This window comes from Xiphophorus couchianus, chromosome 8 (assembly GCF_001444195.1).
Source record: "Xiphophorus couchianus chromosome 8, X_couchianus-1.0, whole genome shotgun sequence".
NCBI lineage: Eukaryota > Metazoa > Chordata > Actinopteri > Cyprinodontiformes > Poeciliidae > Xiphophorus > Xiphophorus couchianus.
The window spans coordinates 11,834,836-11,849,986 of record NC_040235.1 but is presented as its reverse complement, the minus strand read 5'-3'; the positions used below and the strand labels follow the sequence as shown (position 1 = coordinate 11,849,986).

The 15,151-nt window shown below is 39.5% G+C and overlaps 2 protein-coding genes across 4 annotated transcripts in view; both read left to right on the top strand.

The window, feature by feature from the left end:
• Positions 1-5,354, top strand: part of palm2akap2 (PALM2 and AKAP2 fusion) — an 80,156-nt gene extending 74,802 nt beyond the window's left edge. For all 3 annotated transcript variants that reach the window (XM_028025328.1, XM_028025327.1, XM_028025329.1), the window contains 2 exons: positions 504-682; positions 2,209-5,354. In XM_028025328.1, coding sequence (XP_027881129.1) covers positions 504-682; positions 2,209-2,340 — 311 coding nt within the window. In that variant the 3' untranslated portion in view covers positions 2,341-5,354. The remainder of the gene's footprint in view (positions 1-503; positions 683-2,208) is intronic.
• Positions 5,355-6,073: 719 nt separating this feature from the next.
• slc46a2 (solute carrier family 46 member 2) lies at positions 6,074-14,302 on the top strand. The gene is made up of 7 exons (XM_028025330.1): positions 6,074-6,882; positions 8,735-8,905; positions 9,982-10,200; positions 10,327-10,498; positions 12,980-13,063; positions 13,693-13,849; positions 13,932-14,302. The coding sequence occupies exons 1-7, from the start codon at positions 6,409-6,411 to the stop codon at positions 13,987-13,989; spliced, it is 1,335 nt and encodes a 444-aa protein (XP_027881131.1). The 5' UTR covers positions 6,074-6,408; the 3' UTR covers positions 13,990-14,302.
• The last annotated feature ends 849 nt before the right edge of the window (positions 14,303-15,151 follow it).

Here is a 15,151-nt window from a genome sequence, read left to right as displayed (position 1 = left end):
GTTCACATCCAAATCTAATTGAGAATCTGTTGCAAGATCTAAAAACTAATGTTACCAGGTGCTTTCCATCCACTCTGAGTGAGACTGAACTGTTTCGGAGTAGAAAATGACACAATTTATGTCTGTGGTTACACAAACTTGGTAGAAATCCCCCAAAACATTTGTAGTTGCAATTGCAGCAGATGTTCTTCTGCCATTATTTAACTCAAGAAAGCGAAAGCTGACTATAAAGGCATTACAGACTTTTCAGATTTACATTAGCATATTTTTTTTTTAACTATAAATCATTTCTTTTCATTGCACAGTTATGCACAACTTTCTATTTGTCTGTGATGTAAAGCTCCAGTTGATGCTTGTTATTGTTACCTAACATGGTATTCAAAAATGTAAGGGGCATGGATATTTTTCCAACACACTAGATCTGTGAACATATTTTCCTAAAAGGAAGCAGCTCGTTAAAACAACCTGCTTTACGTAAGGTCACTTTGATTTGTGGTTTTCAGGGAAAATTGAGAAAGTTCGGCCTGCACCGCCGGTCTCCCCCTGCCCCTCAGAAGGGGCTCTGTCTGATGCTGGCAGCGAGGATTCGGGAGGATCACGACCCAAAAACTTGATGCAGACGCTTCTGGAAGATTATGAAACGCACAAGGTGAAGAGAAAAGAGAAGATGGAGGACAATAGTGTAAGTATTTCACATTTAGGATTTAAATAAGCAAATACAATATTACAGAATGGAGGGTGTAAATCTCTTTCACCCATCCTCCTTTGTGTGTTCCCTGGATATATGAGCCTTCAGCTCTTCTGTGACAATTCTAGATAGTTACAGAGAGTACCTCAGACATCACATGTTGTGATTAATAAAGTCAGCAGCTGGCATGAGCTTAGACTGGTCAACAGAAAAGGGGAAATTCCCCGTCTGAAGCACGAAAATCAAAGTGAAAGTAAGTCACTGAAGCTGGGGCTTTCTGTTCCCACATATTATTAAGCTTGAGAACTCACATGAGGCTAAATAAAGGGGATTCCTTTCATTTTATGACCCAAAATGATGCAGATATGCCAAGAAGGACACACAAAGTAACAGTTTGAACAGTTTGCAAACTGCAAAACCTCTTTACATTCCTTAAACTAAATTCGCCTTGACTACATGATGAATTGTGATTCTTTTATTCATGATGGCATCATGTGTTGACTTTTCTGTCCTGTTGCTTCTCTCCTGCTGGTCGCTCAGTATGCACATTTGTTGCGGGCTAATGAAGTAACCACTGAGGTATTCAATATGCCCCGAAATCTCGCCGCTCCCTTAACTGCCCTTACAAACAGACCTGGGTCAGAAACATTCACACACTCCTGTTCGTCTTTGAACTATAGAGGTATTTGGTTACGCACAGTTAGACAACCACTGAATGTCTTGATACTTACAACTGCAGTTTGATAATGCATTGCTTTCTTAGTTCCTTTGAACTAAGAAAGCAATGCATTTTATACATGTAAATCTTGTTCTAATTCTTAAAGGAAGCAAAAATGGTTGTAAATCTGATCCCAGGTCTGCTTGTTGTCTTACTGCATTGTTCAGTTTTGTTGTGTTGGTTCTGCATGTGTCTTCATCTATATTTTGCCTTTTGTAATACAATTGTACAGTCTCCATTTTAATTTTATTTATTTCTAGCAAGGATGCATCAAAGCACTTTATGTTACCTGATACAGTCTCAAATGTCCAACTACCGGTAGTTTCCCCATGATGGCATTTTAAATAATTATTCAGTCCCTAAATAGACTACGCTGTTAGTACATCGTGCTATAATTTGATCTGCAAGGTTTTTAAAAATGTGTGCACATATGTCAAAACTGTAATTTTCACCATGTGCCTTATTTTGTGCACCACAAAATACTTTTATTCCAAATTTAGGTGTTCTTTACCTTGTACAATTGAGTACAGGAGGCTGCAGCCGCTTCCTTTTCCTCTCTCAGTGTATAGTGTGAGCTGCGTCCCTCAGATGTCCCCAGACAGCTTTCAGTTTAGCGGAACAACTGAAACCCTAGCATTCCTGAGTTACCAACAAGTGATATCAAAACAGATAGGAAGCAAGCTAACCTTTATTGACTTTTACTTCATTGTTTACTTGGAAACGACATCTTCTCATGTCATCTGCTGTTCACTACTTTGCTCACACCACGCTCGACTCTGATTGGACATTGTATCTACTTCAGGTTCTGGAGGCAACAAGGATGACCAGGAGGAAGAGCAACATGGCGCTGAAGTGGGAAGCTGGTATCTATGCCAACGAGGAAGGAGAGGAGGAAGAGGAAGAAGAAGAAGAAGAAGAAGAGGAGGAAGAGTGAACAACTTTTTTCAAGGACTGTGAAGAAGGAGACAGAATGGGATGATGAGGATGATGAGGGGGAAAAGAATGGAGAATTAACCAGTATTTATTATGCTAACTGTATCCTGATGATCACAAGATGCCTGATGAGACGCATCAGTTTGGGGACCTGAGAACTGAAGGTGTAACAGTGAGGTTGATATTTGATAGTTGACATGTTAGAAGGGTTTTTACGGAGGTTTCGACATTTAAGGCGTATCGTCTCCACAAGCTGGTAGACGCTGAGTGACTTTTGTCAATTTTTTTTTTTTTTTTAATCTATTTGCAGTTTAATGATTGAACTAAGAGCTAAGATGTAAAGATTGTTTCCAGAGAGTTGCTGAATGGACTTGCGGTTGTTTTAGAAAACCCTGAAGTCTCAACAGGAAGAGAACCAGGTGTGTGTGTGTGTGCGTGCGTGTGTGTTGTGGAAAGAAAGACGAAGCCAAGAGAAAGCATGAACACATTTTTGACATTTCCGACATTTTTTAACCTTTTACAACGCTGCAGAAGGACCACAGTGTCTTGGAGGAACTCAACCAAAGGGCACCACTGACTCTCAAACCCACGTTGTTTTAGGATGTGCACACATTATTTCAAATGTTGATGGGAACTTCTACACTTGTTTAAGTATCTTTATTAAATTTAAAGTGCCGGATCGACAGCATCCCTGGATTGTTAAATGCTGGTAAGTAAATCTGCAAAAAAACAATAGCAAAAACTATCTCTGCCTTAGACTGTCAGTAGTTGCTGGGTATGATGTATTTGATTCTCTTTTATCTGTATTACTTCACCGTCAATAGGACCTAGAGAGAAGATGGAACCACATCAGACTGAAAGTTTGTCTGTAATCTCCAAATTCCACAGATTTTTAAGGCTTAAGGTAGACTTAAGTGTTTGTTTTATATTCTGAAGATCAATTAGTTCAATTTTGTTGGCTTCGTTGACCTGTGCTTTCAGATGTAAGCAGTTGTTTCATGTATTACAGCGAAGTGTTTCAGATGTGTGAACATGTGGCTGAAGATAAAATTTGACTAGGAGTACTGAAAAGGTTTTGTATAAAAAGGTCGTTATACCAAAACAAAATTTTATTTTGAGGGGGGAAAAAAAGAAGCCCTTAAATCTATTTAAGAAGTATTGATTGTGTGCATGAATTTTTTGCACTCTTTTCCCCCAAACTGAAACAAGCGCAGAGCAACGGCAGGAACTGATGTTAAGCGACTACATTCCTGCTCAGCCTGCACCCTGCTCGTCTTGTTTTTCCGCATACGGTTTTTATAATTTGTAAGTAAATGAGCTGTGGCTAAAAATACACAGCTGCTTTTAGCCAGCTGACTGGAAATGTGCAGCAACTAGTGGGGGAGGGAGGTGCTCTGTTACTCTATGGTCCATAAAGCTGGAGAAAACTCCTGGCACTTATCACATATCTTCACTGCAAAAACACAACATCGTAGGAAATATTTTTTGTCTGGTTTCTAGTGCAGGTATCTTGGCACACTTGAAATATGACAAAACTAATTTTCAAGTAACTTTTAAGCAAGATATAACAGCTTGTTTTAAGTCAGCAGTTTCTTAATATAGATGAAAAACTATATAACTCAAGTTCCAATGTCAGATTTTTACACTTAATACATGAGAAAAATGTATTGTTTTAAGTGTAAAAATCGGAACTAGTACTTTTTAAATCAATATTAAGGATTTATTTATGTACCATAATTTAATATCCTAGATCATGCTGAAAAGTTGCTAGTTTTCTTAATTCAAGTGTAGTAAGCTAAGCTAGGTTCTAGTGCAAAGACCAAAAATACTTGATAAGATTTTGTGTTTTTGCAGTGATTGACTTTAAATCGTAGGAACAGTGTACCGTAGTTTTGCAGTAGTCTTGTGGAAACATGCTTAATTATTAGGCCTAGATGATCTTTCACAGGAATTTAAAAGAAAGGCAAATTTCTATTTCATAGCTAACCTTTGAGGTTATTTTCTCTGCCATGCTGCAGGCATGAGGATAAAACGATTTCTTTAAACCAAAGGTCGCAGTCTGTCCCTGACAAGCGTCTTTCAAAATGGGACTAAACCTCTGTGTACCCAAACACACTTAAACACCCCTCACCTACTCTGAGGAGAGCTTTAGAGAAAATGAGATGAAGGACACACACACACACACTACCATCTGATTGTATTAACTCTTGTAGTGGGTGAGGTAAAGAAGCTGCTGTTACTGTGGAAACAAAGTGCCAGTAGCAACCTGAACGGTTCATTTCATCTTCAGTTAATGTTATTAATGTTTCACGTTTACTTTTTTAAAGGAATTGTGTCCCTTTTCCACAAACTCAGATGTTAGATAAATTGTAGTGCGGCGTTGAAAAGAATCTGGAGGACAAGTAGGAGGGGAAAAAAGCAACAGGTAAAACCTGTTCTCCAGTCCTCGTGACATCAGCTGCTGCAACTACTTACAAGCAAATCCTTTGCTTTACTTCCTTTATAGAAATATGTAGTACGTAATTACAAAATAACATTTCAGCACAGCATTTTAAGCTTTAATTATTCACATGAAGGTAATTGAGGAGGAATATTTGCATGAACTTTTTCTGATCATCTTCAGTCAACTCCCAAATTTCATTGATTATTCTCACAATCAGTCCCATGCACACACAGAGGAGTTGTTGTGATTTATATATTATCATTATGATGATGCTTTTATGTTTGAACTCAAGGTGCAGAGATGATTTTATTTGTCATTTTAAATGCTGGTAGCTCAGTTTTCTCCTTTTAGAAGCTCAAGAGGCGTCAGTGTGTGACCCACGCTGTCTCTGTGTGTGTGTGTGTGTGATTAAACCAGTAATATTTTGCTAAATATACGACATAACCTCTGTTCCTATGTTAACCACTTGTATGCTCATAATCTGCTTGGTTATTTTATAGCACATGTAAGGCTCACAGTATACTCCTACTACACATATTATGGATATTTTCTCATTAAAAGTAAAACCTGGACATGTGTGGCGTCAGAGTGGTTCATTTACATGTTTTAACAAAATGAAAGTTTATTAAACTGCCTTTCATTTAAAAACTGAACTGAAACAGAAACTGAGAGTAAACAGTGCCGTTGTTGAACGTAACAGTTCAGTCTGTCGACACAAAAGCCTTTTATCAGTGGTTTACACCCAGTTTTGAATGTAATCTGTGCTTAGATCAGTGATGATGTGAACACACTTTCAGAATCGTTTATATCCTAACAGACTGGACTTCAACAAGATCAAAATACTGTGTTAATGTCGGTTAATAAAACTTTTAAGACATGTGCCACTGGTTTTTATGGTTTAGAAACTTTAATTTTTTTCTTAATAGAAGTAGTTAGATAAGTGGTTTCTTGTAAATGTATTCTCATAAAGGCTCTAAATTCAACTAAGACCTAATAAAGCTGGTTTTAAAAATATATTGTTTGTTGGTTTTGGACAGTAAATAACTGGCAGAAACCTTAATGAAGAATCAATAAAGCCAGTTTTTCAACCCTTTTTTTCTCCCAAGGCTCCCAAATGTTGTCTATAGGTTTCCATTTATCAAAAGATGAAAATATCAACCAACACAGTGAAACTTTAGAGAAAGTTTGTAGATTCTATTTTTGCAGAGGGTCACCCTGTGAAAGTAGCAATGAACATTTAGTGATCCGCGAGAAATAATAATCTTTCCAGGTTTACTTTTGTTGTCAGTCGCAACTTTCACACAGGTCCTTCAGGAAACAATACATGAATAAAAGGTTGAGAAAATGCTGAGAAAGTTCCTAAAAGGTTGGTTGTTTTTTGGCACTGATCACCAACACTATAGTAATTCATCTGATGAACAACCAGTTAGGTTCCTACATTTTAGGGAACATCGGATGAGACACTGACAGATCGCACCGAACAGATGAGGAAATGGGCCGGCAGAGTCCCTCCCAGTCAGAGGCAGTTCACTTCTGCGACGCATTGTGTGATTTTCATAATAAACGAGCAACAACAGCAGCAGCCAGTCCCTGTTGGTCCCTCTGAAGAGCCCAACACCCAAAGTCATGGCGACGCCGAGTTTGTGCCAAGCAGCCTTCGCGGTGTTTCGGCAGATAGAGCCGATCATCGTGCTGGAGCAGCTGGGCAGCACTCTCTTCGACACCGCTCTGCAGATGGTGGTGAGGGATAGGACCGCCAACATCACCGACCCCGGTCACTCCAGCGAGGAGAGCCAGCAGACGGCCATCACCAACTTCTACATGACCTATAACCTCATCATCCAGTTCACGCCCATCATACCCGCGCTGGTCCTGGCCAGTCTCAGCGACCGCGGTTGGAGGAGGGCGCCCATCGTGGTGCCCCTGAGCGGGTACCTGCTGTCCAGGCTCGCCCTGCTCCTGGTGGTCATTTTCGGTCTTCCTCTCAAGCTGATGTTTGCAGCCGCGGTGGTTTTCGGGCTCTCCGGGGGCTTCAGCGCCTACTGGCCCGGCATCATGACCCTGGCGTCGCTCGGCTCCACGGCGGCTGATCGCTCCAAGGTTGGTGGTTTAGCACGTAAAGTGAGTTTTGATTTGAAAGGCTACCTGTTATCTATTCCCACCGTCATACAAACAAAAACTTTAATAGTTTAATTACTATTATTGGGTAAAATGTCGTTAAAAACATGAAGAAATAACTAAATGCGCATCTCAATAAATTTAAAAGTATATTTTCGGAAATAAGAAGGTTCAAGATTAGCATATCTCATTCATATGTATGAATTATTTATTGTCTTATAAGACCAATGTTAATACTATTGTACACACGCATTTCAAAGACTGCATACAGTCATCGTCGGCCTCCACAAAGTCGGTAAGCCAGACATGGACATTGATAAAGAAGCAGCCTGTCCACACAGAGCTAAGGGCAGAGTCATCATTGGAAAGTTTAGTGGAAGGACAAAATGTGTTGAAGCAACACGAATAACCACAACCTTGACAGAATTGCGAAGTAAAACCCATTGCAGAAAATAAAATACCTGAACTTTCTGAGCCCTGCGTAAAATAAATTGCTGCTTCAGAGACGGGTGGCAGGAACACAATGAGCTTGTAGCTGAATCATTAGCCAGATTCAGCTCTCCTTTTTCTCATCTTCTTATTGAAAACTCTCTTAGCTTCTCTGTAGGGTTTAGAGCTGGTGGGTTTGCACTACCATGGGCAGCATGGTCAGTTGCCGAGTCCTGCTGGAAAGTGGAATCAATATCTCCATAAACCTTGTGTGCAGAGGGAAGTGCACTACAATCTGTTTTTGATTAAAAAATAAAATAAAATAAAAACCTGGAACACAGGCAGCAGGATCTTAATTTTCATATGAATTCCAAAATCGGTTTTAATCTGAAAAGAGGACGTTGGCACACAAAACGATACCTTTTGACCAGGTAATCCGCTGCAGATGTTATCACTGGCTCAGGTTCCCCATGTCCTGGATACGTCTGTGTGCCGTGGAAACAAAGACCATCGCTGTAGTTAATATATCGCAGTATTCCAGCACTGCTGCATACGGTGGCATAGCACAAACTGAGAAGACCTTCAGCTAATCTCACCATATTATCATGGTAAGAATATTCATAAAGTTTTTCAACCTGGTGGCATATAATCTTTGAACACATTTTCCTCTCCAGACTGCGGTCATCCATGTTATCCGCCTTTTTCCAGTTTTTTCTTACGCTGAACTTTCTGTTTGTATACAGCTCTCAGTGAACAACCAGCTTCTTTAACATTGAAAAACGGATTTTTTTTTTCATTATAATCATCAAAAATAAAATGAATAAGTAAATGAAAATATGATGTATTTCACCCTAAATCTGTGTAGGATGAGATGACATGTTGTTCTTGTATTTCAATGAGTGAAGGAAGTTAACTTTTCAATGGCATCCTAAGTCATTGAGAAACACTTGTAGGCTTTGGCTGATATAAACCCAGTATGACTAAAACATTTTTTCTCCTTAATAATCTGTGATTCTATTTACCTTTATTTTTTTTCACCTGCCAGCCTTTATTTCTCCTGCTCCATCATAACCACTGTACAGCTTCCTCTCCCCTCTTAATGCAAAGACAGACACAATCAGACGATCACATTTGAAAGGAGTGGTTTAGGTTAGCTTTCACTATTCTCAAATATTTGCTTTTGTTGCAACATTTGGGACTTTTGTTTTATTTCTCATTTTCCTGTATGTGTCAAATTGAATCATGTGACTGTAGACGTTTTCTAGTAATAACTGTTTGTTACATTGTAGTGTAGCTTCAGGTTTTGGAGTGTGGCAAGTGGCTCCGCCGGCATGGAAGCTGCATTTTTCAGTTATCGTTCGTTTGCCCTTTCGGAGGAATCACTTCCTGTTCTTTTGCCACGCAGGTGATGATCAGAGTGGAGCTGCTGTACGGGTTAACAGGAGTGGTGGGCAGCTTGGTGTCAGGTCATCTGTTCCTGCTTTACAGCTCCAGTCTGGGAAACGGAACCGTCCTGCTCTCTGTGAGCACGCTCGTGAACCTGCTCTGCTTCATATTGGCTGCAGCCCTGCTGCAGGTCAGTGCACTCCCTTCGTCATACCTCACAGTGACTGTTCAGGGTTTCCTCCAGTGTGTTATAAGCCTGGCGGGCCACCAGGCTTTACTTGTGCCACCACCAAGCTAAGCATTGCTTATTTATTTATGTCTTTTTAAATTGTTTGCATTTTTTAAGACTTTATAGTTGGTGTTCAGGTATTAATCTTCCACTCTTTCAATACCACATAATTATCAAGTGATATTTTCAAATTTCCTGTCAACTTTAAACAATTTTTAACTCAAAAGCACGACCGGCCACTGGATGAATGGCTGCCCTAGCACCCAACCACCGGGTTTAGCAAGTTTTCTGGGGGAAACCTCGCTGTTACATGTTTGCCAGCTTCATAGTTGGCTTTAGGTAAAAAAAAAACAATGCAAAAGTTTATATCCTATAAGCTTTTTCACATTTTATCATGTTTCCGCCACAAACTTTAATGTTTTTTATAGCCTGACAGACCAAAACAAAGTAGCAGAATGAAACGTACAATGATGCTAATTGTAAGTTTTCTGCTACATGTGGCATTTTGCTCCCAGGCCATAAAGCCCGGATTTGTTCTGTTCTGTTTGTTCTTCCCCTCCATGTCTTGTGGCAAACTGCAAAGACTTCCTGTAGCTTCTCTTACCACGATACCATAAAACCAGATTTGTAGAATGCAAGACATCCATCTGTCCTGGCAACAGGTTCTCTAACTTTCTTTATGTTCTTTAACAAACTGCTTAGGCTTCAGCAGAACAGAAAACTGCATAATTTTCCTTGCAGCTCACAAATATGAGCCGCTTTGTGATAGTGTCACATAAAATCAATAACGTAACCAGGTTTTTGTGTGTTGCAGATTTTCTGCCCTGGTTCCTCTTGCAAATGAGATATGGATCTTAATGGGGTTTTATCTGGTTAAATAAAGGAAAAAATTGTGCTAATATATAAAACATTTCCGTTTGGGGCTGTAATATGGCAAAACGTGAAAAGGTACAGCTACAGATTGTAGTTCTCCAGGTTTCTGATTTTCTGTGACGTTCCCACTGAAAGCACATTTTGCATTTCCTTCACAATGACAGGTGAAACGAGTGAACAGCGAGGACTCAGAGGAAAGCTACCACCTCCTCTCCCACGCCTCCCGTCATGCTCGTCTCGTCGGGTGTTGTGCTGGGGTAAACATGGTGAACGTGGCTCTCCTGTTTGCGGCGGCCTTTCTCTACGACTTTGCTGTGGGCGGAGCCATAGAGATCCTGGGCTCCTTTGTGCTGAAATCGCCGCTCAGCTGGACCGCCACACAAGTAACGTCACGTTTGTAATTGTTGGCTTGTGGCTTAATACTTTTTGATACTGTGCTTTCAAACAAATGTAAAGCACAGTATCTTTCAACTGTGCTTTAAATTTATTTCTTTGTTCTCTGTCTCGAGGTGGGATACGGAAATGCGGCGGGCTGCGGGATTTTCATCACCAGTTTCCTTGGCGTCATCGTGTTCCGGAAATGCGTCGGTGACGAAACGATGATCCTGATTGGCATGCTGTCATTCGCTGTGGGGATCTACGTCATGTCCTTCGTCACTACAACCTCCCTTTTCTACGTTGGTGAGACTGAGCGTGTTGGTTGATTCAGAACTGCACCATGAGGGATCATTTCCACAAACTGTTGTCTAATATAACATCTAATGGCACTGGAGACACCAGTCGGTGTTGATGTTGTTCTGTTTCTGGGCTGTTAAAGTCAAGCTGTGCAATTTCATCCATTCAGTCTGCCTTATCTGAAGTTCTTGAAAACACAGGAACAAGAAAGAGGAAGCGAAAACGATTTGAAGCCATAAACTCTTCCTATTCTCAGATTTTCAGACAGTGCTGAAAGCTTACAGCAGTACAATAACATACATTCTGTACTCACAAGGAAACAGCAGTGTGCTTTTTATAGTACTATGTAATATCTGCCAAATCTCCAGGGTATAAAAAAGTGACTGGGATATAATTAAGTGAAACACAGAATTGCAACAAAACATGACTTTATGCTTTATTATGGTAGCTAATAATTAGTTTTAAGCCACGTTGAAGTTCTACTTTTCTGACTTCCTGTATTAGCTAGCTGTACTGCATTGCTAACACTAGCATGTGTGCAAACAAGAACAACAACTGGAAATTATTTGGCATTTGCTTTTTGTTATATAAGTATAATAGGCTACGCTTGTATTACAATTTTTGGTGGTATTTCTATTTACCAAATCAATTCAATCTGTTTTGTAACCTAAGAGCATATTGTCAGGGGACAGGGGCGCCGCATAGGAGGGAAAAGTTATGACAATTCCAAGGGCACCTGACTGACAGGGGGCCCTCCAAAATTTTTATTGATTTATTTTTTTCATAGAAATAAAAAATAAATTGGGGCCTTGTCAATTACAGAATTAATCATATTGTGTTTTCTAAAATAGGTTTTAGCACTAAAAATCAAATGTTGCCCCTCCCAGACCAAAAAGCAGACAACCATATTTGCCCTGAACTCCCCTGGATCTGCATGAAATGGTTCGTTCCTGCTTGGAGAGCTTGACTGTGACGCGTTCAGCAGCAGTCAGTAGAAGACAAGAACGACTGCGGCTGTTACTATACTGCCAAGAAAAATAATAAAGTCAGGTTTTCAAAAAAATAGAGAAATAGAGAGAGAGAAAAAAACAAGTGTCAATTTATAACCCAGTTTTTATCCAAGAGAGGTGGGTAGACTGTGTGAGATTATCAACCATTTAGCATAATTAGCTCAGCTTCAGACTACTGTTTGCCTCCATTTCACTAGCATTCTATGAACGAAGGAAAAAAATTACCAACATATTCATATATTTAACTTGTACCTGTACCTTTTACCACACTTAACAACAGATGAGTCAGTCAGCAGCAGCTCTGGCCCACGTCCCTCCTGACCTGCCCTCTCGTAAGGGAAATTAAAGCTGCAGTATGTAACTTCTATAAAAAATATTTTTTTACATATTTGTTAAAACTGTCATTATGTTGTGACAGTATGATATAAAAATAATCAGTGAAAAATGTATTTCATCTGCTTTCTCCCAGTACTATCTAGAAACAACTAATCAGAGACAGGAGAGTTTTAGTGCTGTCAATCACAATCTCATGTGGCTGCTCATCCTCCCTCCCATTGCTCTGTGCTGTAGCTAGCAATAACGATAAGTTGTTTCTCCATCATTAGCACATTTAGTAGTGAGTGAATGAGGTTGATTGACAGCACTAAGACCCTCCCCCTGGTTCTGATTGGTTGTATTTGGCCAGAACTTTGCATTACTCTACCCAGCAATAGTAGTTCAGGGAGGAGGTGGAGAAGATTGATTGTTTTCACAGATAATGTCTCGTAACAAGCTGTCACGACATGGTGACAGCTTTAACAAATATGGAGAAAACATATTTTTTTATTAAAGTTATGTACTGCAGCTTGAATAAAATGCAACACAGCAGTCTGGATTGCGTCATGTTTATTTTCCACGTTGCCTATGACTGTTGCTCATGGGGAGAGACATTTCAGTAAGCTAAAACTAATAGAGAAAAATTTAAGCAACCTGCTTGACTACTGTATGTAGACTGTTTCATGTAAAATTGTGCTAGTATCAGTATTGAACCAAAAAAAGCAAGGCCGTTGCAAGCCTTTAAAATTGTGACGCTTTTGATGGGTCAGATAGACTCAAGAAATTGTAACAAAAATTGTGCGTGGGGGGGCAATTTAATTTTTTTGTCATGGGGCCCAAGATTCCTAGTGGCGCCCCTGTCAGGGGATGTTGGTAAGATTGCTTAATATTTATGTGATTTCTCTACAATTTTTAGTTTATTTGACAACATGCCTGTTCATTTTTATCTGCCAAGTTTATTTGTATCTTGATCAAGATCCACTAGCACTTAAAGAAACTAAAGGTATATAAGGTTAGCTATCCAGCCAACCAGAAAGAAGTCAAGCAACATGGGTGGGAAAAGGCTAGCTGGGGCGAAAGAAGTTGGCATTAGCTCCAAAGCAGCAGGGGGACGCTGCCTGGAAGAATAAAAATAATAATTAATTCAACTTTGTCTCCACAGCCCGTCTATTAAACCTCTTTGCGCTCATCCCGATGCCGACAATTAGGGCCCTGGTTTCTCAGCAGGTTCCTGCGTCCCGATGTGGTGAGTTCCCGAACTGGGCCTATGTGTGACGGTAGCAAAACACGCTACTGAAAACACAATTCAAAGCAATATTTGCCTATAGAAAAATACATATGTTTTTATTCCTTATGAAAGTCTCTGTTTGTCCTTTTTAGCACAGTTCGCTCAAAGCGCACACAAAAAAACAATGAACTGTTTTTAGATATTTCATTTAACTGGATACAAACCAGATAAGTCATTATGGTGTCAGGCTTTCTTAAGATAAGATCCTTATCCTTATCCTTAAGATAAGATAGATAAGATAAGATAAGATAAATCTTTATTGTCATTGTCACAAGGACAACGAAATTCAGAGGGTGCCATCAGGGTGCCATATCTCTGAGCCAAATAAAAATTGGCCTCAGAGATATCTATTGCCCCGGGTTGTTTATGTTAAATAGTCTATGCAGAAATCAAGTTGCAGAGTCATTTACTAGAAATAAGACGTGGATTAGCTGGTTCACCAATCCCAGTAGATCAGTAGTTAAAATCTTTCAAACCAAATAAAAATTGAAAAAGGTCCTTCAACACAGCTTTTATTTTATGACTCTTTTCTTGTATTTTATCCTTTACACCTTTTTTGGATTTTTTTTTTGTTTTATTTTTGTCAGGCATCGCTCTGACCTCTCTGCAGATGACTCTAAAGGTGGCCGGCGCTGTCTACATTCCTGCTTTCACAAAGATCTATCAGAACAGTCTGACCTGGTTCCCAGGCCTAGTCTTTATTATTTCCAGCGTCATCACAGTCATTTCGATGATACCCGTCAGGTACGCCACACAGAAAACTACGGAGAGACCTCTTCCTGGTACACTCCGTCTCATTTTCATTCTCTGTGTGTTCTTCCTCCAGCTTCGTCGGTTGCAGGTTGGCTCAGAAGCAAGAGTACGTGAGGATTCAGGGAGACTGAAGAAGCACCACAGACATAAGCAGTGAGCTCTTTCTATTACAAGCAAACTGGGAAATGAGACACAAGTGTTTGCCACTTCCTCAAAGCTGCTAAACACAGGATTTTTGAACATATCTGCCTACCATAATTTCCATTGTGGTGTGATGGATGGAACTTTAAGATAAGATAAGATAAATCTTTATTGTCATTGTCACAAGGACAACGAAATTCAAATCTGACAAATATGCAAAACCCACAGGACAAAAGCAAAAAAATAAAAAATAAAAAAGTTACGATTTTGAAATCATGTCAAAGGTTACAGGAAAACGTCATCGTCTAGATTACTTTATCAGAAGATTGTGTTTATGGCTTCTGTTGGAAAAGAAGAAGTCATTTTGAAAATGACGCACGCCGGGTGCTTTCAACACTTTGGAGATTTAGGGAGTGAATCTGAACTGAGAACGTTACATAAGTCGGGGGAATGTTTGGCTCTCAGATTTTACTCATTACTGTCGTATGTTACATGTTCGACACTGGAGATTTATTAACTTGAAGCAATTATTTCAGCTTGGTACCAGTTCAGAAATGCTGTTGTCAGACTGGTTGACCCAGCCACCTAAAATTTACAAAGCTCTACTTTTTACTTGTTGGTTTTTTATTTTAAACTCAAACATTCTTGGATTCCCTGTTGGGTTCAGGTCAGGGTTCGGGTTGGGTCACTGCGTACAGTCATTGGTGACTATATGATTTTTTTTTATGTTTTCATGATGTAAAGCACTTTGAACTGCATTGCAGCTGAAATGTGTCAGAACATGAACTATGATTGATTGGTATTATTTCGTCAGAAGAAATATTCTGGGAAAATGAATGTATTACTTTAAGCCTATATCTGCTGGGGGGATTATTCATTTGTGACGCTATTGTATTTATGTACAGTGTTTAAGAGGACTTTGTTTTTGTTTTTTTTACTTCATTTTAACTTCATATTTGTTTAGTAAATAATGGCCTGGTGGGAATCAGCAGGTATATCTTTGTACACTTAAGATATAAATTATTGTGGGACTCAGTAAAGATCAACTCGTTGATACCTAGAATTTACCGCGACTGTATATTTGGTCACATTAACAAGTTTTACTGTTTCAGCTGTTTACCAAAAATTAAGTTAAAAATTAGTCTGTGTAGG

What these genes read in the sequence shown, in the direction of transcription:
- slc46a2 (XM_028025330.1), top strand. Translation starts at nt 6,409, where the DNA reads ATGGCGACGCCGAGTTTGTGCCAAGCAGCCTTCGCGGTGTTTCGGCAG. An exon ending in TGGCTGCAGCCCTGCTGCAG is followed by an intron (nt 8,906 to 9,981) that starts GTCAGTGCACTC and finishes TCACAATGACAG; the next exon opens with GTGAAACGAGTGAACAGCGA. An exon ending in TCAGCTGGACCGCCACACAA is followed by an intron (nt 10,201 to 10,326) that starts GTAACGTCACGT and finishes CTCTGTCTCGAG; the next exon opens with GTGGGATACGGAAATGCGGC.